Source organism: Mizuhopecten yessoensis, unplaced genomic scaffold (assembly GCF_002113885.1).
Source record: "Mizuhopecten yessoensis strain PY_sf001 unplaced genomic scaffold, ASM211388v2 scaffold11169, whole genome shotgun sequence".
Lineage (NCBI taxonomy): Eukaryota > Metazoa > Mollusca > Bivalvia > Pectinida > Pectinidae > Mizuhopecten > Mizuhopecten yessoensis.
Window position 1 is genome coordinate 1,498,265 of NW_018408914.1, and position 25,550 is coordinate 1,523,814.

At 35.5% G+C, this 25,550-nt stretch overlaps 2 protein-coding genes across 5 annotated transcripts in view; one reads left to right on the forward strand and one right to left on the reverse strand.

The window, feature by feature from the left end:
- The window catches only part of LOC110467323, an 8,945-nt gene extending 6,438 nt beyond the window's left edge, over positions 1 to 2,507 (reverse strand). The window contains exons 1-2 of the mRNA XM_021524420.1: positions 2,389 to 2,507; positions 703 to 774 (exon numbers count right to left, since the gene is read on the reverse strand). Coding sequence (XP_021380095.1) covers positions 703 to 757 — 55 coding nt within the window. The 5' untranslated portion in view covers positions 758 to 774; positions 2,389 to 2,507. The remainder of the gene's footprint in view (positions 1 to 702; positions 775 to 2,388) is intronic.
- Positions 2,508 to 5,083: 2,576 nt separating this feature from the next.
- The window catches only part of LOC110467307, a 75,810-nt gene continuing 55,343 nt past the window's right edge, over positions 5,084 to 25,550 (forward strand). For all 4 annotated transcript variants that reach the window (XM_021524392.1, XM_021524395.1, XM_021524393.1 and 1 more), the window contains exons 1-8: positions 5,084 to 5,279; positions 5,900 to 6,063; positions 7,864 to 8,084; positions 8,515 to 8,644; positions 13,612 to 13,728; positions 14,498 to 14,557; positions 14,869 to 14,937; positions 16,418 to 16,683. In XM_021524392.1, coding sequence (XP_021380067.1) covers positions 5,201 to 5,279; positions 5,900 to 6,063; positions 7,864 to 8,084; positions 8,515 to 8,644; positions 13,612 to 13,728; positions 14,498 to 14,557; positions 14,869 to 14,937; positions 16,418 to 16,683 — 1,106 coding nt within the window. In that variant the 5' untranslated portion in view covers positions 5,084 to 5,200. The remainder of the gene's footprint in view (positions 5,280 to 5,899; positions 6,064 to 7,863; positions 8,085 to 8,514; positions 8,645 to 13,611; positions 13,729 to 14,497; positions 14,558 to 14,868; positions 14,938 to 16,417; positions 16,684 to 25,550) is intronic.

Genomic DNA, 25,550 nt, shown 5'->3' on the forward strand with positions numbered 1-25,550 from the left:
GGTATGAGGGTCAATGCTTTTGTTGTGCTCATTATTGCTGTTTCGTTGTGTGGTATGAGGGTCAATGCTTTTGTTGTGCTCATTATTGCTGTTTCGTTGTGCGGTATGAGGGTCAATGCTTTTGTTGTGCTCATTATTGCTGTTTCGTTGTCACTATACCTCAGTTCTCACGTTGAGGACCAGATATTACTTGGAAGCTTTAGATTAACTTTACATGGCGATTGTCGTCGATGTAGCAGAACACGCTATAATCCTTCCAAAAACCTGGTCTTATTTTGGTTGTATTTTTCATGTAAATATATATTTTTTTCATAGTTTCATAGTCTTATCGATATGAAATTTAAATGATGGTTTTGTTAATGTTTTGGTATTCTCTTATGTTTTCCTCAGAGGTAATGCCATTTACGACTTCAATAAAACGGTGTTGTCACAAACTATGATATATATCTTACTATCCTGTTTTTCTCCCATTTTCGGTTATATTTACATATGTAACTGTCGAGTTTGCGAACCATGAAAGCAGATTGATATTTTAGCCCTCACGTTTTCCTTTACTAGTGTAATTTCAGTTACTGAGCATCTTTAACTTTAAATGTCTCAACTTATTTATTGTACTGACTACTGAGTTATCTAAATACATGATTCCGTATTACTGCCGTGTATTATTTCTGATTGCTGACACAGTTTATGTGGTATACATACCTTGTGTAGCGGTGACACACAAACAGGTGAGAGTTATCCGTAGCAGTGACATCATCCTTTTTACATGACATTCTGTAATTTTTAAACACGACATCTAATATTTCCCTGACATTATTTGGTATAATATTTTTATAGAAATAACATTTGTTCAGAAAATCTGTAGTGAGATATTGTTTGATGTGTAACACACTATAAATTAAGTCTACGTGTCCGACTCGTAAATAACGTATAAAACAATGGTAAAGAAACACTAGATAAATAACGGAGACTAGATTAGGTGCATGCTTGTCTCTCTTAGGTGTGGTCAATATAAGCATAACAAAAATCAAATCACTTACTTCACCGTAGTTAAAATGAAATTCGTCTTAAAATATATCAATATCGGATTATACTTCAACATGAACTCAAATCACTATGCCTACCTTGAAAATAGTTCTGAACTATGTTTATTTACTTCTGTACGCATATCACAGAATCAGACTCGGTAAACACATAATGGTTAGAACCCAGCTATAAAGGGAACTACGATCCCTCTCCTTTTTAAGCTGTCGGTTTTGTTAACTTAGAGAGTCACTGACTGTTTTTAAATATTATATACGCTTATAGAAGAATACTAGCGAATGGGTTTTCATCTAGATCTCTCTTTGAAAAATGATACTAAAAGTGTTATTTTAATACAAATATTTATTTCCTGTTAATTTCATTATTTGCCACGACACAATACATGTTCTCTATCCTGGTCAACATGGTACTCCGTCTTTGCTTATTGCAGAGTTATCTTCTCTTGTGAGCAGGTATTGATTGTTACGTCACTTGCTTGTGAGAGTAACGTCATCAATTTTTGAGAAAAACGACGTAATTTTCTCACACAGACCAATGACGTAACAATCAATACCTGCTCCCAAGAGAAGATAACTCTGCAATACGCAAAGATGGAATTTAGTTGAATGAAACATTCCTAAAATAATGCAGTGATTGCATTCGCCAATATGCGCTTGCGATTAAACAGCATCATACGCATATCAACCAGCCTTACTACATACCGATATGGATATCTATAAGGCGACGATGGCATTATTTGGTTTAAGTTGATGAAAGTTCGTTGGAAGAATAGAAATAAGCAACCTTTGTTAGTGTACTGCGTAAAAGTTTTAACCTACATTCCAAAATGACGAAAACGTAATTTAACTCTAGCCTAACGGTCATTTGTTCAGTTATTTTACCGTTATTTTCTCATTTCGTTATTAATCTACCATAAATCAAATGCAGTCGTTGATAATTTCTTGATTAATACCTGTCAAAATACATCATATCATTTGAAATTTATATATAATTTCTACTAGTATAAATATCGAAATGAATTTTCAAAATGTTTTACATTTTGATATAACAATATAACAAACATTTATTGTATACGTTGCACGTCGTGTATGCAATAAATGGATAGCGCCTAAATGTATGTTATATAAACTCCAGCAGTGATAAGTACGGTGGTATACTTCAAAACGAAACACACATTACTTACTGTTAATTGACAATGTCTAGATCTGTACATACACGAATATTACCTCATGAACTTCGTCTCGTAACATTACTGTAAAAGTTCGGGACTAAAGTCACAAGTAATGAATTCGCATTCTAGACCTACAAGATATATGAATATAAAATGGATATGTTTGTACTTACCACTTTAACGAGTGGACACATTCAGTATATATTGGACTCCATATTCAGTTGATAGTTGGTCCCATTTCCGACACAAAATATGAACAATTCTGTTTCTGTAATTATCTGTCACATCGAGTTTATTTATATCCAAACTTAAGTTTTGGGGCAAATTTAAGTCGACTTAAATACATTCTTACCTGTATATTTTTACCTGGTGTCTAATCCGCTTAGTTCCAAACAATGATCATGTTGACTATATGTAATGTGTACTCGGAATTACCAAGTTTATATTGTACAGCTGACTGAGGCAGCTAACTAAAGTACCGACGAGGACATTTAATTCTATAGTTTTGTCGTACGTGTTTATATTAATGTTTATTTTTGTTTGAATTACAGCTTACCACAATGCTACTACAGTGCACTTTCTGTACAATAATTGTGTCCATAAATTATTGGATCAGTTATCTCCCTTGTCCGTAAATACACAAGCATGGTTGATATTCTTTCGATCACTTGCGTCGGATAACAGATTTTAGTCCCAAACTGTCCCTTTTCAGCTTGCATATGGTAAAAATAAGTGATACACAATTTGTCCATTTTAAGAAGTGTGTACGGGATAAGATATTCTCTGTCTGTGCCGTACATGTTTAAGTAGAAATGAAAAAATAAATCGTTGAAATGTAAATACACATGTAGTTATTTTCCATTTTCATTTGAACAACTGCAATTTATGATATGACGTAGGTTGCAGAATTGACCAAACATATTTGTATATAAGCTGTATCAGGACCAACCATGTTCGTATAGAACATAAACTATCTACAAGGAAACATCAGTTCTGTTATCTATTATTTGCAGATGACTGATGTAAATCTTTTAGAAAGGATGAAGACCACAAAATGCTACAAGCAGACCTACACCGCATGGAAGATGGGGCACGAGATTTAACGCGATCCTTCCGTCATTCCCAAGGATCAACCTTACATCATAGTAGAGTTTCTGCTTTCTGAAACTCCTTTTCTTCACTAAATTCTTGGTACATCACGCAGCTTAATTGTGATTCTCTCTGCTACAGCAGGTGAACCCATAATAATGCCGATTAGAATACCAACTTCGTTCCTTCCCACAATGAGTATGCTCACGTGTACGGGTTTTCGCTCATTCACAGCTGTGGTCGTAGGAAGGCGAGTAACTTGTGAGATGCCACCAATAAGAAAGGGGCGGAAAAGAAAAGACATATAAAGGTTGTAGATAATGTAATAGGGCCAGCAGATCAATATTCGTTTCTTCAATGCCATAAATATAGTTTCTGTCGGAATGGGGACGCTTTATGTTTTACGATTACATACAGTGGGGAACAGCATATTTTCCCCCTCGAACCAGCAGAGGACACATTAGCGGGCGGACGATATGCCACATGACATATTTTCCCTCTCGAACCAGCAGAGGACACATTAGCGGGCGGACGATATGCCACATGACATATTTTTTCAACAAATTTTATTGACAATAGAATCCAACGCCGCGTCGTTGGATTTAAAAATCTAATGACATGCATCTCTCTTTATTTTTTTCTTCTTTCTTGCACACGAGGATCTGGTTTTGGTTTGGTTTATTAGGTTTATTAGGTCCTTGCAACAGCTAAGCTTATATATGAAGACGGTGTCCAAAATCAAGGACCGCTTTAAATTGTTATCTTACTGAAATGCTGAAAAAATGTAACTGTTTTCTTGGCCTCGACTTTGAAACCCTGAACTCGCTACGTATTCTCATATTGATCTTTGTACGAAGTCTCATACAACTTTCTGCCCTTTTCATACGTGTATAAAGTTTGATCAAAATACGAGCAATGTTGCTTCTAGCGCGATGACACTGAATGGGACGGGACTCGATGGGACGGAATAGGACCGAACGCGGGTCATAAAAGTCACTTTAGATTAACGCGTGGTCTAGAGAAGATTCGATACGTTTTCTTTAGAAAATTTACAAGATACAAGAAACTTTATTTTTGGTCGTGTACGTACGACAGAAATAAAGACATAAAGTGAAGAAAAAGCATTGTAGGTTTGGTGGAAGAAAATACTCAAGTTTGGATTTAGAACGATAACGGCATCTGGAATTGTCTTCATGAGGATATGAAATCGACAACTATAATTAAGAGACTCCAAAACAAATTTTGACAAATATTGGTAAAATATAGAGCTTATACAATCACTTTGCCAGTTCGGGGTATATCACAGTGTAAAAACAAATACACTTTTTTGTCGTTGTAATTCTTACTGTATAAAATATTAGTTATCAACAAATTGTTTGATGTGTTTAGAAGTTCAAAGTACGGTTAAAGAATATTTGCTATCAATAATTCCTTTTGTTTTACATATGAGTATCTTTTAGTGTGTGTTACATGAATAACTGACTGTGATATTTTATACTTATGTTGAAATGGTTTTTTTCCATTCTGTAAGTAGACCCTTGGGTCTGTTGAATTGGAAATAAATTAATAAATAAATAACAAATACATGCATCATGTCGCTTCCTTAAAACTGAAAGCAATGTTACCATCATGACCAAAATTAATCATTGATTTACCAGTAAAGTAATGAGTAATTATTTTCGTGTGGCAAAAAATAAAAATCATATTAATGTTCCGTGCAACGAACAGTTTTTGTGGTTTGGCCTTATTTAAGTGTGTAATTCATTTAATGAGAGTTACCTCCCCTACTCGGAAGTCTGCAGTAGACTGACAAAACAAAATAAAGCAAAACAAATGAGACAGGAATTTCTGTAGTAGACTGTTTGGAGTGAAGAGTGGTATAGCCGGAACGTCATCATGATGATGTCAACAGCTCTGGCGAACTCGGTCCATTTCGAGAACTGGACCGCCAATCATGTGGCAGAATGGCTTAGAGGTAGGCCTGTTACACGATTAATGTTTATTTCGTCCAGAAGTTGAAGTTGCTAAAATCTGTGCCCGAGGCCACTTAGCTGACAGTATGACATAAACATATCCAGTACATGAGACTAAAATAGGTGAAATATTCAATACACATCATTAACTGAATTAATCGACATTATCTGAGCTTGGGAAAAAAGACTGATATCTGCTGATATTGTGGCGATTTCGGTATGCGCCCTGCCATGTTAGCCATCGACATGATTGTTGACAAGCTGTCAAACTCGAAAAACGTTACAGTAGGCCTATCGCTAACATTCTTACTATCCCTCAAATATTTCGCAAGTAGTTTTATGTATATATATCAAATTTACTGTCGATTTTTATCATTTAATTTACTACCACAGGATTCTGAAATTCTGACAATAATGATATAGTAATAAATACCATAAAAATAGTACAAAATCATTAATATTGTAGTTTAGCCTACTGTAGCTCAATCCTCAATTCCAGTCTTTGATTGACACGAATCTGTGAAAACTCTACTATGTTGTAAATATATTTACTCATCAGAACAATTCAATAAATCAGTTCTAGAAATATGAGAATTTTCAATATTTTTTATTTATTTTATAGGTTTGGATGATGCCATCCTACCGTATGTGCATTTCTTCCTCAACAGTGGCATTGATGGCAAGAAATTGATGCTATTGACACCATTTGACCTTGAGAAGATCAGTATCATGAAGGTTGGGCATCAGGAACTTATTCTAGAAGCAGTAGATCTACTGAAGTCTCTAGTAAGTCATTATAGTGATATACTTGGTCCTAATAGATATAAAGCAGGAGAACCATTGTCTGCACATCTAAAAAACACTGATAACTGTATCACCTGTATTCATCCTCGATACTCAAGGGGTTACACTCACTTATAATGCTCTCAGCACCCTGGAATATGTCATAACAAAAAGTAATGAAGGCACATGGTATGCTATTTGACTTGGCACTTGAACTTACACTTACCAACCACAAGGCTGAAACCTAGCTTCCTTTGAAGATTACAGAGGAGCGACACCCACCTTCAATGCCAGTCAATTTTACTGTTAGACTGCTGTGTCATTCTTTAATGGACATCAACGGATCAAACTAGTCTAACTTGTATCATTCACCAGGTGGCACGTACGGGGTACAGTAGTTTCTGTACACGGTAGTTTCGGTACTTCAACGATTTTTTCGGTACTTCGTTTTTTAGTTCATAAATATTTCTCATTTGTCATTTATGGTTGGTTGTTTATTTTCGGTACTTCGTTTATCAGTTTATAAATATTATTTATTGTTGGTTGTTTATTTAACGTTTGCTTTCGTAGTTGTTAAAACAATCAAGCAGATCAGTCAATCATTGTTTTCAAACTTCAAATGAGTAGATCGGAGTAGCTCAACGTAGAGGGAATTCACCAACTTGTCATAAAAATGACAGTTATATATATGTCCCGCTATACTTAGAAATTATTGAAATATGAATTAAACATGTTATATATATGTCCCGTTATACTTAGCTAATAATTAGGGATTTCCATTTCGGATGGAAATACCTGTTGTTATTGTTATGTGTTTTATTCTTAATTAATTATTATTAATACATTATATGTATATGTCCCGTTATACTTAGAAATTATTGAATATTGAAATATGAATTAAACATGTTATATGTCCTGCTATACTTAGCTATTTATTAATTAAACATGTTATATATATAAAATTATTCATCAATGTAATAATATTAATCATGTTTTGTTTTTGGTATTCATGATTCATGACGTGTAAAAAAAAACTTATGTCACTGACATATTAGATATCAAGTTCGTGCTTATATCAAATATACATGGACTGTATCAAAACAAGCAAAGACCACTTCAAAAAATCTATCAAAGAAAAATATTAGAAACATGAGCAAATCAAAATAACAAACTGATACAAACACGTGTAATATAGCACAAGTTTGACTTAGAGTTACTTCCCTTGAAGGTATACAGCACGCAAAAAGTGGTGACGTTGACTAAAACTTGGTACTAAAGTGTGTTTTCCAAAAGTACCTAAATGATTTTCAGAAGTACCGAAACAACTTTCAGAAGTACCGAAACAACCGGGTACCTAAACGACCAGGTACCTAAACGACCTGAATTCGCACGTACAGATGAAGCCTTCAATTTTGCCAAAACATATTTCAGGAGTGCAGGGAGCCTAAGTTAGTGTAACCACTGGAGTATCAATGATGGACCTGTTTAATGCATTTCCAGTATTAAACAAGTTGAACAATATTATGTGATGATGTGTATCTAGAAATAAATGTGAAATATTAATGATCATTGTGTATCTATCGGTAAATTCACTCTATGATCAATGGTCCATCTACAATTGGTAGTAAACACAACTAACATAAAGGTTAAAGAGATATTAATTTGTGTGAAAATATAGTTGTCATTACAGTTAGATTAGGTTTACATTGTATATCTACATTTTTAGGTTTCAAACAATAATTTTATATTTCGTTCGATTTTATTGCAGTCATTTATAACGGGCCTTATGTTTTTGTTTTGCAGCGATATGGGTATGAAACTGAGACCCTCCAACACTTGGCATTACAGCTGGGATGTAAAGCTCGTAGTTTACATAATGAAATCCAAGCCAAGTCAGTAGAAAACGATAAGAATCGGGCAAACGTTTCACAGGGCCCTCCATCCAGAAGACTATCTATAAAGATCCTCTCAGCACTGGCTGACCTCAGTATGACATTGAAAAATGTTGTGTCCTGGCTAGACAGGTAAAATAAAGGACTACCGCATGATCTTCAATTCCTTATGTTTATTAATAAAACAGAAACTAAAGATATATATTTTCATATAAAACTGCTTTGTTCTGAATCAAAAATGCTCTTGGCCTCCATCTGTTTCCTTACTTGTATAGGGAAAACATAGTGGATATATAGTGGTTTCCAGTTGAACCGATATATATGTTTCTGGAATATGACAGTTCTTGTTTTTATATTTTCAACAGAAAAACAACAACCTACAAATGAAAAATGTATGATATTCAACGAGAAACCATTAAATTTACTTTTTATTATGTCTCCAAAATGGCATTTCCATGACACATTAAAAAAAATGTGTCTAGACATTAAATTGGACTTCACCTTCATGTGACACCTTGGTATAAGATTGGTGGGAAACCCTGTCTCCTTTACTTTGATTCAGATCTCCATTTGAGTCTATGTATGGCCTATGTCTGTTGAGGAATACCATTGTGAAGCTTGGAATCGAACTGGTGTCATCTTACCAGAAGGACAGCAGGCAGAATGACATAGAGGACAACATCTTGAAATCAGTAAGATAAGAATTTTTAAGAAGGAAATTTTAGATGTTTCTTTAAACAGTTAAGTATTTCTGACAATATTTTCATGGTTACATGTATGTATAGCTTTTTAGGTCACCTGAGCTTTGCTCAAGTAACCTATTCTGATCGCTTTCCGTCCATCAAGCGTAAACTTTTTACATTTTCGACTTCTTCTCAAGAACCAGTGGATGGAATTTTTTCAAACTTGGTCAGAATCATCCTGAGGCTACAAAATTGGGATAACTACCCCATCCCCCCCAAAGGGAAAATTAACCAATATTTAAAAAATCTTCTTCACCAGACTCAGAGGTACTACAGTCAATTTTTCTTTATGGAAGGAAAGATCATCAGGGGCTTTATTTAAATTATACATTTCAGTACCCCCAGGTCATCCGTTCTCCCTTGGAGAGGGGGTAAAGTTTACCATAGTTTATTTAGGGAAATAAAACTTTTGGGTATATTTTGTTCATTTTCAGTAGGAAATTATTCTTGCTTAGTGAGAATCATCCTTGGAGGAAGATGGTATCAAATTGTAAAATCAGGATTCCTGCCCCAACCCAAGGGGGCCAGGACGGGGCTCCAAAGGGAAAGTTAACCGATATTTCAAAATTCTTCTTCAGACTCAGATGCAGTACAATCAAATTCTGTGCATGGATGAAAATTCTGTCAGGGGCTTAATTTATTTTTTCAATTTTATTACCCCCGGGGCATCCGTTCCTCTTTGGGGAGGGGGTAAAGTTGAAGTTGACTTTAGTTTATATAGGGAAATGATGGCAATTGATGGATGGCAATTTGATGGTATGAGAAAATAAGATCCTACCCCATCACCAGGGGCTGGAGGGGTGGGGCCCAAATGGGTTAAAAAATCTTCTTCATCAGACTCAGATGTTTTACTGTTCATGGATAGAAAGGTCCTTACCTAAATTACCATTACCTAAATTGTAAATTTCATTATCCCCCCAGGTCATCTGCTCTCCCTTGGGGAGGGTATAATTCTCTATAGCAAAATAAATTATTTGAATAGTTTTTAAAGTTCTTATCCTTTGGTGACATGACAAGTATTGTATTTCACTTTGTTCACATGTCGTTTTCCACATTTTGTACATCTCAACAATGAAATAGAGCTATCAGTACCTATAATATAACTCAGGTGACTGCTAAGTCCCTTGGGCCTCTTGTCATTGTATTACATTTTGTAAATCTGACAGAGGTTTGTATTTTTTATACCTGGTGTTTCAGTTTATGATCCTGATAAGTATTTTACCTTTGTACTTTATGTCACAGTGTACAATCCTGACAAGAGGTTTGACCTTTGTACCTTATGTTACAGTGTATGATCCTGACAAGAGGTTTGACCTTTGAATCTTGTATTACAGTGAACGATCCTGACAAGATGTTTGACATTTGTACCTTATGTTACACTGTACGATCCTGACGAGAGGTTTGACCTTTATACCTTATGTTACACTGTATGATCCTGACGAGAGGTTTGACCTTTGTATCTTGTATTACAGTGTATGATCCTGTAAAGAGGTTTGACATTTGTACCTTATGTTACACTGTATGATCCTGACAAGAGGTTTGACCTTTATACCTTATGTTACACTGTATGATCCTGACGAGAGGTTTGACCTTTGTATCTTGTATTACAGTGTATGATCCTGTAAAGAGGTTTGACATTTGTACCTTATGTTACACTGTATGATCCTGACAAGAGGTTTGACCTTTATACCTTATGTTACACTGTATGATCCTGACGAGAGGTTTGACCTTTGTATCTTGTATTACAGTGTATGATCCTGTAAAGAGGTTTGACCATTGTATCTTGTATTTCAGTGTATGATCCTGACAAGAGGTTTGACATTTGGGGGGTATGTTACACTGTATGATCCTGACGAGAGGTTTGACCTTTATACCTTATGTTACACTGTAGGATCCTGACGAGAGGTTTGACCTTTGTATCTTGTATTTCAGTGTATGATCCTGACAAGAGGTTTGGCATTTGTACCTTATGTTACACTGTATGATCCTGACAAGAGGTTTGACCTTTGTACGTTATGTTACAGTTTATGATCCTGACAAGTGGTTTGACCTTTGTACCCTGTGTTACACTGTATGATCCTGACAAGAGGTTTGACCTTTGTACCCTGTGGTACAGTGTATGATCCTGACAAGAGGTTTGACCTTTATACCTTATGTTACAGTGTATGATCCTGACGAGAGGTTTGACCTTTGTACCTTATGTCACAGTGTATGATCCTGACGAGAGGTTTGACCTTTGTATCTTGTATTCCAGTGTATGATCCTGTAAAGAGGTTTGACCATTGTATCTTGTATTTCAGTGTATGATCCTGACAAGAGGTTTGACATTTGTACCTTATGTCACAGTGTATGATCCTGACGAGAGGTTTGACCTTTGTACCTTGTATTACAGTGTATGATCCTGACAAGAGGTTTGACCTTTATACCTTATGTTACAGTGTATGATCCTGACGAGAGGTTTGACCTTTGTATCTTGTATTACGGTGAACGATCCTGACAAGAGGTTTGACATTTGTACCTTATGTTACACTGTATGATCCTGACAAGAGGGTTGACCTTTATACCTTATGTTACACTGTATGATCCTGACGAGAGGGTTGACCTTTGTATCTTGTATTACAGTGTACGATCCTGACAAGAGGTTCGACCTTTGTATCTTGTATTACAGTGTACGATCCTGACAAGAGGTTCGACCTTTGTATCTTGTATTACAGTGTACGATCCTGACAAGAGGTTCGACCTTTGTATCTTGTATTACAGTGTACGATCCTGACAAGAGGTTCGACCTTTGTATCTTGTATTACAGTGTACGATCCTGACAAGAGGTTTGACCTTTGTACCTTATGTTACAGTGTATGATCCTGACGAGAGGTTTGACCTTTGTACCTTGTATTACAGTGTATGATCCTGACAAGAGGTTTGACATTTGGGGGGTATGTTACACTGTATGATCCTGACGAGAGGTTTGACCTTTGTATCTTGTATTTCAGTGTATGATCCTGACAAGAGGTTTGTCATTTGTACCTTATGTTACACTGTATGATCCTGACAAGAGGGTTGACCTTTATACCTTATGTTACACTGTATGATCCTGACGAGAGGGTTGACCTTTGTATCTTGTATTACAGTGTATGATCCTGAAAAGAGGTTTGACATTTGTACCTTATGTTACACTGTATTATCCTGACAAGAGGTTTGACCTTTATACCTTATGTTACAGTGTATGATCCTGACGAGAGGTTTGACCTTTGTACCTTGTATTACAGTGTATGATCCTGACAAGAGGTTTGACATTTGGGGGGTATGTTACACTGTATGATCCTGACGAGAGGTTTGACCTTTATACCTTATGTTACACTGTAGGATCCTGACGAGAGGTTTGACCTTTGTATCTTGTATTACGGTGAACGATCCTGACAAGAGGTTTGACATTTGTACCTTATGTCACAGTGTATGATCCTGACAAGAGGTTTGACCTTTATACCTTATGTTACACTGTAGGATCCTGACGAGAGGTTTGACCTTTGTATCTTGTATTACGGTGTATGATCCTGACAAGAGGTTTGACCTTTGTAGCTTATGTTACAGTGTATGATCCTGACAAGAGGTTTGAACTTTGTATCTTATGTGACAGTGTATGATCCTGACGAGAGGTTTGACCTTTGTATCTTGTATTTCAGTGTATGATCCTGACAAGAGGTTTGACCTTTATACCTTATGTTACAGTGTATGATCCTGACAAGAGGTTTGAACTTTGTATCTTATGTGACAGTGTATGATCCTGACGAGAGGTTTGACCTTTGTATCTTGTATTTCAGTGTATGATCCTGACAAGAGGTTTGTCATTTGTACCTTATGTTACACTGTATGATCCTGACAAGAGGGTTGACCTTTATACCTTATGTTACACTGTATGATCCTGACGAGAGGGTTGACCTTTGTATCTTGTATTACAGTGTATGATCCTGACAAGAGGTTTGACCTTTATACCTTATGTTACAGTGTATGATCCTGACGAGAGGTTTGACCTTTGTACCTTATGTTACAGTGTATGATCCTGATGAGAGGTTTGACCTTTGTACCCTGTGTTACACTGTATGATCCTAACAAGAGGTTTGACCTTTGTACCTTATGTCACAGTGTATGATCCTGACAAGAGGTTTGACCTTTGTACCTTATGTTACAGTGTATGATCCTGACAAGAGGTTTGACCTTTGTACGTTATGTTACAGTTTATGATCCTGACAAGTGGTTTGACCTTTGTACCCTGTGTTACACTGTATGATCCTGATAAGAGGTTTGACCTTTATACCTTATGTTACACTGTATGATCCGGACGAGAGGTTTGACCTTTGTATCTTGTATTACAGTGAACGATCCTGACAAGAGGTTTGACCTTTGTACCTTGTTTTACAGTGAACGATCCTGACAAGAGGTTTGACCTTTGTACCTTATGTCACAGTATACGATCCTGACAAGAGGTTTGACCTTTGTACCCTGTGTTACACTGTATGATCCTGACAAGAGGTTTGACCTTTGTACCTTATGTTACAGTGTATGATCCTGACAAGAGGTTCGACCTTTGTACCTTGTATTACAGTGTATGATCCTGACAAGAGGTTTGACCTTTGAACCTTATGTGACAGTGTATGATCCTGACAAGAGGTTTGACCTTTGTACCTTATGTTACAGTGTATAATCCTGACAAGAGATTTGACCTTTGTACCTTGTATTACAGTGTATTATCCTGACAATAGGTTTGACCTTTGTACCTTGTATTACAGTGTATTATCCTGACAAGAGGTTTGACCTTTGTACCTTGTATTACAGTGTATTATCCTGACAGGTTTGACTTTTGTACCTTGTATTACAGTTTATTATCCTGACAGGTTTGACCTTTGTACCTTGTATTACAGTGTATAATCCTGACAGAGGTTTGTGACGAGCTGGTCATTAAGAACAAAGAGTCCCTGGTGGTACAACCTGCCTCCCTAGAACAGGCCACCATCAGGAAGAAACCAGGCGAGGAACTTGTAAGTCTCTATTTGCAGTGGACTACATGCTTAGCAAATACGGTTTATATATCAAAAAATCTTTAATTAACTTATATTAGTCCTCCAATGGTACTATAGGATGGAACTATTGGTTTGCAGTCCGTCTATCAGTTGGTCAGTCACTCCATCAGTTTGTCACTTTGATTGGGGCATTATCTCATGTCCTCTGTCATTTATGATTGTCAAACTTGTTATGTGAATACCTCTTGGAATAGCAGAGTATTTCTTAAATAAACAGGTCTTGTTATCCGGTATATGTAAAGTTATGGCCCATTTTTCAAGTGCCAAATTTTGTTTACGAGTTCCTCTTGGGAAAGCAGTGTCACAAGCTTGTGCCACTTTGTATACAGCGTTACTGTTAAGGTTTATATTCTCTATTGCTTACTATCTTTCTAATAAGTTATGTGAGTACCTCTCAGGATAACAGTGTTGTTTACTTAAATTGATTTTCTTGCCTTATCACATACAGAGTTATGGCCCTTTGTTCACCGTCTGGGGCATATTTCATATACCATCAATCACTAAACTTTGTTTGTGACTACCCCTTTGAATGGTGGAGTGTTGCATACTGAAATTGGGTCATGTGCCACACTTCATATGTTTAGTATAGCAACATGTTATAAAAAATTGACTTAACCAATTCATTGTATGATATGAAAAATAAAACATGCCTAACTTGGAGAAACAATACAAGGCCTGTGAGTATTTTGTTTTGATCTTGACATGACACAATCTTTTACGTTTGTAGGGGATGCACATCCAATCATCTTACTACGGCATTCATGTCATTGGAGGCATCAAGGAAATGGTGAGTGAATTGCCTGCGAATAGTCATCCATGCTGTCTTAAAGTGCTTGGTCAAACAAAGATATATAATTTTCTAATGAACCCCAGATGACATAAGAAATTATTTTGCAACAACATTCTAATGTGTCTCTTCTAGGAATAAAGGCTGAATTAAAACTATTGAATTAAATTATTATGCTGACCAACTGATCTGATGTTTTGGCCATATAGCAGGAAATTGACATGTGGTTTTTTTTGGCCTGAGAATTTAAAAAGAAAAATTACATAAGAACAACATGTATGCTAATTGAAGAGTGTCTGTATTTATTTCAGTCACCAGCAGATTTATGTGGTAAAATAGAGAAAGGAGATGAGGTGATTCAGGTGAACCATAAAACTGTGGTGAGTCTTTCCTTCACTCTAGTCTTCCCCACACAAAAGTCTTCCCTACTATAATGTCCTCCCCACACAAAAGTCTTCCCTACAATAATGTCCTCCCCACACAAAAGTCTTCCCTACAATAATGTCCTCCCCACACAAAAGTCTTCCCTACAATTACGTCTTCCCCGCACAAAAGTCTTCCCAACACACAAGCCTTCCCAACACCCAAGTCTTCCCTACAATAATGTCTTCTCCACACAAAAGTCTCATACGATATATCGGCGATAGCATAGACACTCCCGTATACGGACGAGTATCGAACATCCACAAGGTAGGCTAGCGTGGAGAGGTTTCCAACGCTCAAATCAGTGCAGCCACTATTTGACCTTGACATATTCAAAAATAAAGTTTTTTGGGTCACATTTCACACAAAGATTCACGTAGAGAGCTTTAATTGGGTACATCATGGACTAGCAGGTTGTTGTGTACTACAAATGCAGTCCTCACAACCACTATTCTCTGTTGTTTCTTATATCACTGCTTGGGTATCCATGAAGGCCCTACTTTAATTTAAATCTAGTTGTAATTTTTAACCATGTATAAAACCCAGTTTCCTTCACAACAGTTAAGCTGCATATACATAAACATTATGAGAAAGTATCATGATTCGCTTGATGATTTTTTATACCCCCACTTCGACAAAGTTAGGGGTATTTAGTATTTGCTTTGTCAGTGTGTGTCAGCGTGTTAGAGTCCAAGCTATCCATGATTTCTAGAGCATATCTTAGCCAGAGTTTTATGAAATGGCATCAAACTTTGTGTATAGGTACATTATGAGAAGGCAATATGTCGCATCTTAAATCAGATTTTGTGATCCAATTTGACCTTTACCTTGACCTCAAGTACTAATTTATCTTTGTGTAATTCAGGTTTCTTAGTGACTGTCATGAGTAGGCTACACATTGTGTGTACCTGGTATATACACTTACAGAGAGTGGTGGTAGTTGTGAAGCACGCTTCAAATTAAATTACGCTTTGGTAATAGGGATTTCATACCACAGGCAGTGCCCAAAATGATATACATGTTGTATTTTATCTTGCAATGATATTAAATGTTATGTGTTAATGGAAAGTTAAACAGACAAAAATAAAATATGTACATATATCATTTACAACAAGGATGATTATTCCTCCAAAGTCATTCGTGCTACTATAGAGTTCATGTTCAAATATATTATTTTCGTGTTAAACACACAGTATTCATAAAATCACAATACATATACCTTTGAATATAAAATGTGTCGAACCAAAATGACTTATTAGACACGATATAAGAACAATCGCACTATTTACTATCTTCAGACATGTAATGTTATTAACCAGTCTTTGTAAAAACAATTGTGCTTGATAAAATGTTGTTGTTTTTGGTGTTTTTTTATATAGATTTCCCAACATACATATGTCATACCTAAAATGTATATATAATGTGTGTTTTGTCAAGGTTGGCTGGCAGCTCACAAAGCTGGTGAACTCTCTGAAGGAGAAACCTAAGGAGGTGGTCCTTGTACTGAAGAAACGACCACACCATATCATGCCCTATGGACATGTTGCAAACAAAAAGAAGCAAATGACCAAGGTAGCAGTTTCCACTCTGCCAAAATCCATCAAGAAACGGCGTTCTAGAGAGGGAGGTGACTCGAAACAAGCACGGCCTTCCCTGCAGGAGCTGGTCAGTACAGCTCGAACGGATGACATGGACTCACCAAGGTAGGTGGTTTTCCAATAACTTTACTGTGACACTAAGCTAGCCATGCATTGTGATACTGTGTGTTATGTACTTGACTATGACAGTAACATAAGGTCAACCAGTATTATGAATACATATAGTATAGGGCTGGAACAGGTAATCAGGTACCTGCAGGTTGTGGTTCAGTTATAAGTACTATTAGGTTAGCAAATTTATGTATCAGAAAACCATCCCAAAATGTAGGTCAATATTTATTGATTTTCCCGGTCAGAAATGTCACTCCTGACTGCTGTTTGACAGAACTCGAAATCACTTTTGATCAGTATACTTGCTATACCATTGAGTGCATGTATGCAATAAACTTTAAATGTTAACATAATACCGACTGACATTCTGTTTAACAGTGTAACTTATCATTCACTGGGAGCTATGTTCTGTGTTCCGACCTGAAGTTCATGTGCATAACGTTGACAACATACGAGTGTTAAGTGAAACTACGAAAGTTTCCCAATCTGGAGGCTAGCGATATCTAGCCAATCCTTAGAGTTTATGAGAGTTTGTAACGCTTCACAGCTGTATTTAAATTTACAAGACATAAGTATTGAGTTATTTTTGTTTAAGCATTAAGTGAATTAAGTAATCATATTTTTAGCAAAATAAAGGACCATTAATGGCTGTATTTCATGGCACAAAAAACCTCATGGTTACCCAGTTTCGGTTTTGATAAGCGCACGGTTATTCAACTGGCATTATTTCTAAACACTGCAGCCCTAATATGGTATGTACTTTTCCTTGATAATAATATAAAGTAACAACCATTATTGTATGCACTTCACTGTGACAGTAATATAAAGTAACAACCATTATGGTAATATATATTGTGTGCACTTCACTGTGACAGTAATATAAGGTAAATAAACAATATGGTAAGATATATGATATGCAACCTTCATTGTAATATTTATGGTATGTACCCTGACAGTAAGCTAACCAAACATAAAGATACAGTGTATGGTATGTACTTTACCCAGACAGTAAGCTAACCAAACATTATGATACAGTGTATGGTATGTACTTTACCCTGGCAGTAAGCTAACCAAACATTATGATACATTGTATGCTATGTACTTTACCCAGACAGTAAGCTAACCAAACATTATGATACAGTATATGGTATCTACTTTACCCAGACAGTAAGCTAACCAAACATTATGATACAGTGTATGGTATGTACTTTACCCTGACAGTAAGCTAACAAAGCAGTATGATACAGTATATGTTTGTACTTTACCCTGACAATAAGCTGACCAAGCATTATGATACAGTGTATGGTATGTACTTTACCCAGACAGTAAGCTAACCAAGCATTATGATACAGTGTATGGTATGTCCTTTAACCAGACAGTAAGCTAACCAAACATTATGATACAGTGTATGGTATATACTTTACCCTAACAGTAAGCTTACGAAACATTATGATACATTGTATGCTATGTACTATACCCTGACAGTAATTATAAGCTAACCAAACATTATGATACAGTGTATGGTATGTAATTTACCCTGACAGGAAGCTAACCAAACATTATGATACAGTGTATGGTATGAAATTTACCCTGACAGTAAGCTAACCAAACATTATGATACAGGGTATGGTATGTAATTTACCCTGACAGTAAGCTAACCAAACATTATGATACAGTGTATGGTATGTACTTTACCCAGACAGTAAGCTAACCAAACATTATGATACATTGTATGGTATGTACTATACCCTGACAATAAGCTAACCAAACATTATGATACAGTGTATGGTATGTACTTTACCCAGACAGTAAGCTAACCAAACATTATGATACAGTGTATGGTATGTAATTTACCCTGACAGTAAGCTGACCAAGTATAACTGTATGATGCATAGTTGATACTTCACAAGGACAGTTGACTAACCAACGATTGTCATATGGTGTATGGTTTATTGTCTTGATTTGCTTAAATTTAATGCAATTGTGTTCTGAAACATCATGCAACACTTCCTTATGTATTGCTTAAGATTCTGCATCATGTTATTGAGATTGGGAAAACTGTTGATCCAGGAAGTAGAAAATAAAAAGTACTAAAGAGAAATAGATTTCTCAGGCGTGTAGTTATGTAACTTTATACATTTACATCTCAGCATTACACGCAGCTCACAGTCTTTCCTGTATATTAACATGTCTATCATTGAACAAAAAACTGTTTGTTGTTGGACCTGACAATAAGAGATTCTGTTTCCCGCACATGCAAATCTACATCTTAGTAATACATATCTTATCTATTATTTAGTTCAGTTTTTGAATTTCATTGAGAATCATATTAAAATAAATCTATAAAAAAAGTCTTGAATGAAAAATGTTGTCTAAAGTAGAAACTGATTGTCATAACATTAAAAATATTGTTATTTTACATTTCAATTAACTCAAAATCAGTATTGACCAAGAAAATGTCAGTACAGAACAAAATGACTATATAAATGAGTGTGACAACACACTTCCTGATAGATAAAATTATCTTTTTGAAGGGAGTTAACTCTCGCAGCCCTATTAAATGTATCTTCTTGAATGAAAAGAGACATATGGTATTACTATGGATTGTTCTTCTATGAAATCTTATCCAAATCAAATATTGAAATGTTAAATTGTTTTAGAAAAATTTGTTGAAACTTAAATACAACTCAAATTTATCTATTTTACAACAATTGTAAAAACAAATTATATCAACTTTAATATGAAAGTATGTAGAATATCTTAAGGTAATAGGATTGTGTCACCATTTCTCAGTAAAATTTATTCAAATTTTGTAGTTATATTGCTTTGAAGTAAAGACAGACCATAGATATATGTCACAGATTTTAGCGTTGACTCATTTTTTTACATTGTTTGGAAAATACATCGTGCACGAGACAGCCTATTTCAACTCAGGCCCCGACAATGTATAAATAACATGCGATCAGTACGAATTGATGTCACGCTGTATGGCTGTACGCTAAAAAATCGCCCGTGTTTTCAGATACAGTGTTAACTAAGCATTATGATTATTTTATTGCGACCTGACATCCCTTAATTATTGCCAATCAAGGTATTACCTGTAAATGTGTGCCTCACACCAGGTAGGGCAGGACACGATGTCGCGGTAGGAATCGGCCGCCCAGCCATGGTGAGTGACGTGATTAGCATTCATGTCAAAGTCCAAACATATCCACAGGTGTCCCAATTAGCGATGGGTAATTTTGAAGGTGTCAAATAAGTTGGGTAGGTATTAGGACTATATCACTTACAATTTAAAGCAGACATGTTGATGTTCTGACCTAATTTTACTAACATATAGACCTATATTTACTGTACAGTAACACTTTGTAAACGCAACAGGTTATGTAGACTATGTTTTCACTTTATTAAACGGACCATTCATTACGAAATAATATATACAATAGTTTCTGATTCAAATAAAACCTAACCACGCGGAGACTCAATATTTAGGTCTCTGATACAAGCTAGGTAGTCTTAACTTTTGTGTCACAAATGAATCGTGTACTGTTTCGGGGCCTACACAAGGGCCTCTGCTTCGCAATAACGATCATAATTATCACGAAATGAAGAAAGTTTAATGATCAATTAACATTGAATTAAATAATATACTATCATTTTACCCATTTATAAATGTGCCATTGTTCTATGCCAGGCCGTCGTTGTTACGTATCGACCTTACATTGGATATCTAGAGGTATACTCCGGTGAAGAAAATATGTCGGGGATATGTTTGTGACTTGATTTGCACTTTGCCGAAATTTTTGCCGATAGTTCGAACTCACGCTTATTTTCTGAAGCATGATTTTGTATAATCTGAACAGGTTCATCAATATTTATTTAATTTTGTTCGAACTGACCGAAGGTTTACCGTAGATTAGTATTGCATTAATGTATATCAATTTAATAAATGCTGAAATTGTGTAAAACTAATTATCTATAAACGATTAAAAATTGACATTTTATGATAAAACCATATACACATAGTAATGGCATGTATGAGTTATCGTTCTTGAAAAACTTCACAGTAGTGAAATAGGTAGCCGGTTTCCTGAAGTACAGAAAAATGAACACATGTGACTCATTGATAAAAAACAACTGAATTAATGAATTGGATCATAACGGTTGATACCCACACCTGATAACCATATATACATGATATACAATTGCTGGACATAAAGAAATGTATTAAGTTCTAATGTCACAACATGGAAATGATAGAGATCCCTACCCTAAAAACATACGTACAGATCCCAACAAATGTGCTTTAAAGCATCCTTGGTCCATTGTTTACCCTTCCCTTTGTCCATCCTGAAACAATTTTGTAGTCGCTATTTCTCAAGATGAACTGGAAAAATTAATATCAAATTTCATATGTTAGTCACTTTGGTCTGTAGTTGTGCATATTTCATTTGAAGACTAATCAGAAAAATAAGATGGCCTCCTGCAGGCAGACATCTTGGCTTTTGACAGCTCAAAATTGTTACTGCTATTTCTGAGAAATACATGAAATATCTTCTAGGCCTCAATTTTCATATTTATGTTCCGCTTTTACTGGTTTTACTGAAATTTATATGTGGATTTCTCTTGTATAAGGTAGTTCCTCTTGTTTGCTAGTTTTGCTTATTTTATTTTTTAGAAGATAAATTATTTCTCTTGTTCAAATTTCACTGTTTAAATAAACAGTTAAAATGACAATTTAACTTTGAAAGGACACTGTCAAACCTATTTGTATGAAGTTTTAATAAAAAGCTACCACAAGATGCATTTTACTGTTGAAAAGACTATCAATCCAATAGAAAAGAGAACAGAAATAAAAAGATCAAACTTACATAATCTAATGAAGATCTTACAAATATAAGGCATTAGGATCCCTCCAGGATCTCTTGTTGTCTTCTTTTACCTTTTTGCATTCTTAAAATTCCAGAGGTTATGCCCTATTACGTTCTCTGCACCCCTTGAATATGACTTTTTGTCATGACAAAATTGAAACCCGCAGTTAGCAGCATATGAGTGGTTTCAGGTGAAAAAACTGACCAATGATTAGGCTTACACCTGTCCTTTGAAGATTCTGGTGGAGTGACAGGCCAACTTTGAAGCCAATCAATTTTATCTTTATGCTCCCACATGATTCTTTTGGTGTATTTTAAGGATCACTCTAATCTACTTGTATCATCCACAAGGTGGTGCATACCGAGCCTTCAAATTTTTCATGGCATATTCCAGGGTTGCAGACAACACCAGAGCCTGAATCCCCTGGAGTTTGAGGCTGACCAATGTACAAATCTAGATTCCTTTTGGAAACTGAAAAAAAATCTTCTTTTGAATCATGTTTTATATCTTTTTGAACCGGTACTGTTAATGAGTTTTTAATGCTAATTGATTTGTCCTGTTAATGAGTTTGTACTTTAATAATGTATGTTATGTGTGTAATGTAAGTGAACCAGTTGTATGTACTACTAGCCTGAAGCCATTGTATGCTCCTCTCATTCATCCATAAATGTAAGACTCATTTCTCGAAATCAGCGTAACATTGTGGGGCGTTACATGCAAAAATGCATGATAGAATTATAACATGTAAAACAAGTCGCGATGGATCACATTGCTGTGCATACATGTATACTGATTGAACACCAGTCGCAGTGAAAGACTTCAGAAATAAATCATTGCACCTAGACAGAACAACAGCCTATTACTCTCCATATTACATGTACAGTGTATGTTTTATAGTCCTGCCGGTGGTGATCAGTCCTGAAAATCTAAAGTTTCTGTCAGGAGAGCCATTAACTCAATAACATGTGTAATTTTACTGATATGGTTAATGCCATTTATTAGTTTCCATGAGAGGAATTTTTACATACATTTGTTATGTATTGATCTAAATAAAATTGTCACATCCTGTAATCTCGAACTACCTATTACTTTGGTGAGATGTGCACGCTATGCATGTTTTTGAAAGCTGACATGAATTATTAAGACACACAATACAGTATCCATTGATTGTTCTATTCCTCTCCAAATAGAAGACCTACTCACACTTGATTAGTCATGGTACATTTTGAATTGGGACTCAAGAGTACCATTTCTCAGCTCTGTATGACCCACATACATTTACCATAAATGTTCTGAAGTACACCCTATCAAACAGCTAACGTCCCTGTACCCAAATCGGGACACTTTTTAGATAAATATCAATGTTCTTTATACCATACAACATGTATCAGTTCAAAAAATGTTTGTTCATTTTTCATAAATAGATACTGTCCACTTTTCATTTCTATTACAAGCTGATATTTCGGGCGCGTGGTTCCATAAATAAAACGTGAAATACCATCAGGGTAACGTAGGCCATTGAGCCGTCATTACTGTACACTTCAGTATTTTGGCTAATATTTGGGGATAAACAATCAATATCAGCAGAAAAGAAGACATATTTCAAATATTTTAGAGTCAAACAGGGTTCTGATTAAATTTCTTCTCCAAACTAGCATTGGTTTTGATAAAATAGACTTTTGAAAATGGTATCCAAATAAATAACGTCGCACGGCACGTAAATCAGGAAAGTTTTGTTTTGGTAATTATTTTTACCTTTAAATTGTCCATGTAATGATAATCAGCAGCCAATAAAGCTTACGTACAGTTAAAATGCCAGAAAAGTATCATGAAATGAAAATCGTATACATAAAAGTACTTCTTTGCTATGAATGACAGTGTCTTGGGCTGTTCTCCCATTAGTGTCCCGTTTTCGGTACTGTCCCGATTTGGGTACAGTGACGGTAGTGTTAGCTAAGCCAAAGAGCTGTATGACCCACATACATTTACCATTAATGTTCTGAAGTACACCCCATCAATCTTAATGTAAACATCTTAGATGTTAGTGTTAGCTAAGCCAAAGAGCTGTTCGTACTGAGTGAATGTCCGTGTATATACTGTAAATATTCCTGTGATGACAAATTCTAAAGTGTAATGCCCGGATCCTGACAAATTTTCTGTATAGGTTATTAGTATTTATCATACAGGTAACAAAAAGGTTAATGATATATTACATGTACTAGCATTGTGAAGTTGTTTGAAATTTAAATGTTTGAATAAAGAAAATAACAAAAAGAAAAAAACAGAAACACTTCAAGGGTTTACTCAGGTCCTTTTAACGTTTCAAATCCTTCGATTCACCAAATATTCCAATCCAAAAATTATAAATACAAAGCATTAGAATGAGTGTCAAACTTTTGGGCCACACTTAGCCAATGAATCACCAATGAACATTGAAAGATACATTACTCTGAGCCAGAAAAACTATTTTGATTGCTTCACGTTCTATATAGATTGGAGAAAACTTAAGAAAAAAGCCCTGAGTGGATCGCGATCATAACTGATACAGTGGTACCCTTTACGGAATGAAAATCCATAGACAGTATCACAACTGGGCAGTCTATTGTATATATAACTCTTGGTTCTATAGCCTGAAAATCAAGGTTGCATCAAGGGGTCAAAGGTCAAGTTGATCATTGAAATATTTTTTGTTGCTATCACATCTACATAGCTGAACATTTTCAATGGATGGATCATGAGTGTAACTTAGATTTCATGTCTGTACACCCAAGGACCCCAAGGCATTGAAGAAAAAAGTTCTTTTGGGTCATTAATATTGCTTCTGAAGATCTTAACAAAAATCGAAATGCTGATGAAAATTCATAGATGGATGTTAATCAACTTGACAGCGTGCTATATTACTGGTTTATGTCTACCACAAGGTCAAGGGCATATTAAAGGCCAAAGGACAGATTATTCTAACCTTGTCTTGGCGGTGGCTTCTGAGTTGCTGAATATGTTTTGGTGAATTTCATAAGATGGCTGATACACGACTACAAATTGTGTTATGGTAGAAGACTATGTGATACCAGAGACGTATAAAGCCATATACGTCTCTGGTGATACTTTCTTTTATTTATTTTACATTTTTCCCTTCATATTTCAGACTTGTCATATTCGTTGTGAAATATTTTTGTAGCTTTGGAAAAAGGAAAGGGATTTAAGAAATCAAGATTTGAAAGTATATTTGTTTGTGTTTGACACTTAACGTATACGTAGTCATGTCATATTTTACATATTTCGATAAAGGATTTTAGTTAATACTTTTTAATCTGCTAAATATTTTTTTTGGTTCAGTCACCTTATAATTCAATAAAGAAATTTAAGTAATAACGTCAAGCTCTGAAAAAGTGTATCAGTGTAAACCATGTTTAGCTAATACAGTGTTACCCTGAGTTCTAGCTGTCAGGTGACCTTCTCTGGTATATTTGGTGTGATTCATCTGTGGTCGGTTTGTACATGGTCAGTAGCTGTATACACACCTGTTAGACGTTGACAGGTAAATAAAAATACATCGATGTGTCACCTCAGGTAAAACCTGATACAGTAATCAACGTTACCTTTACTTAGATGTTATGACCATCATCGTAAATTGCACTAGTAATCTGCAGTCAAGTGGAACAATGAGGGTTTACTCAAGTGGAACACTATTACAAATTAGGTCGTGTAGTAGGAAAACTCCAGAATTTCCCATTCGAGGGTGGCTACAGATATTGTGTTGATGAATTTGGAGTTTTGACAGAACCTCCCACAGGTACGCATTCACATAGCCAACACACAAATGTGTGTGTGCACATATTTAGAATTTGTACACATGTACATGTATACAAAGAGATGGGGACAGGTATTTTACAAGTGTACAAAATTACTGTAAAACACCATTCATTTTCACTGAGATACATGTAGTGGTGTTAATATGGTGGTGGATCCTGTGCTAGATACAAGTTTTT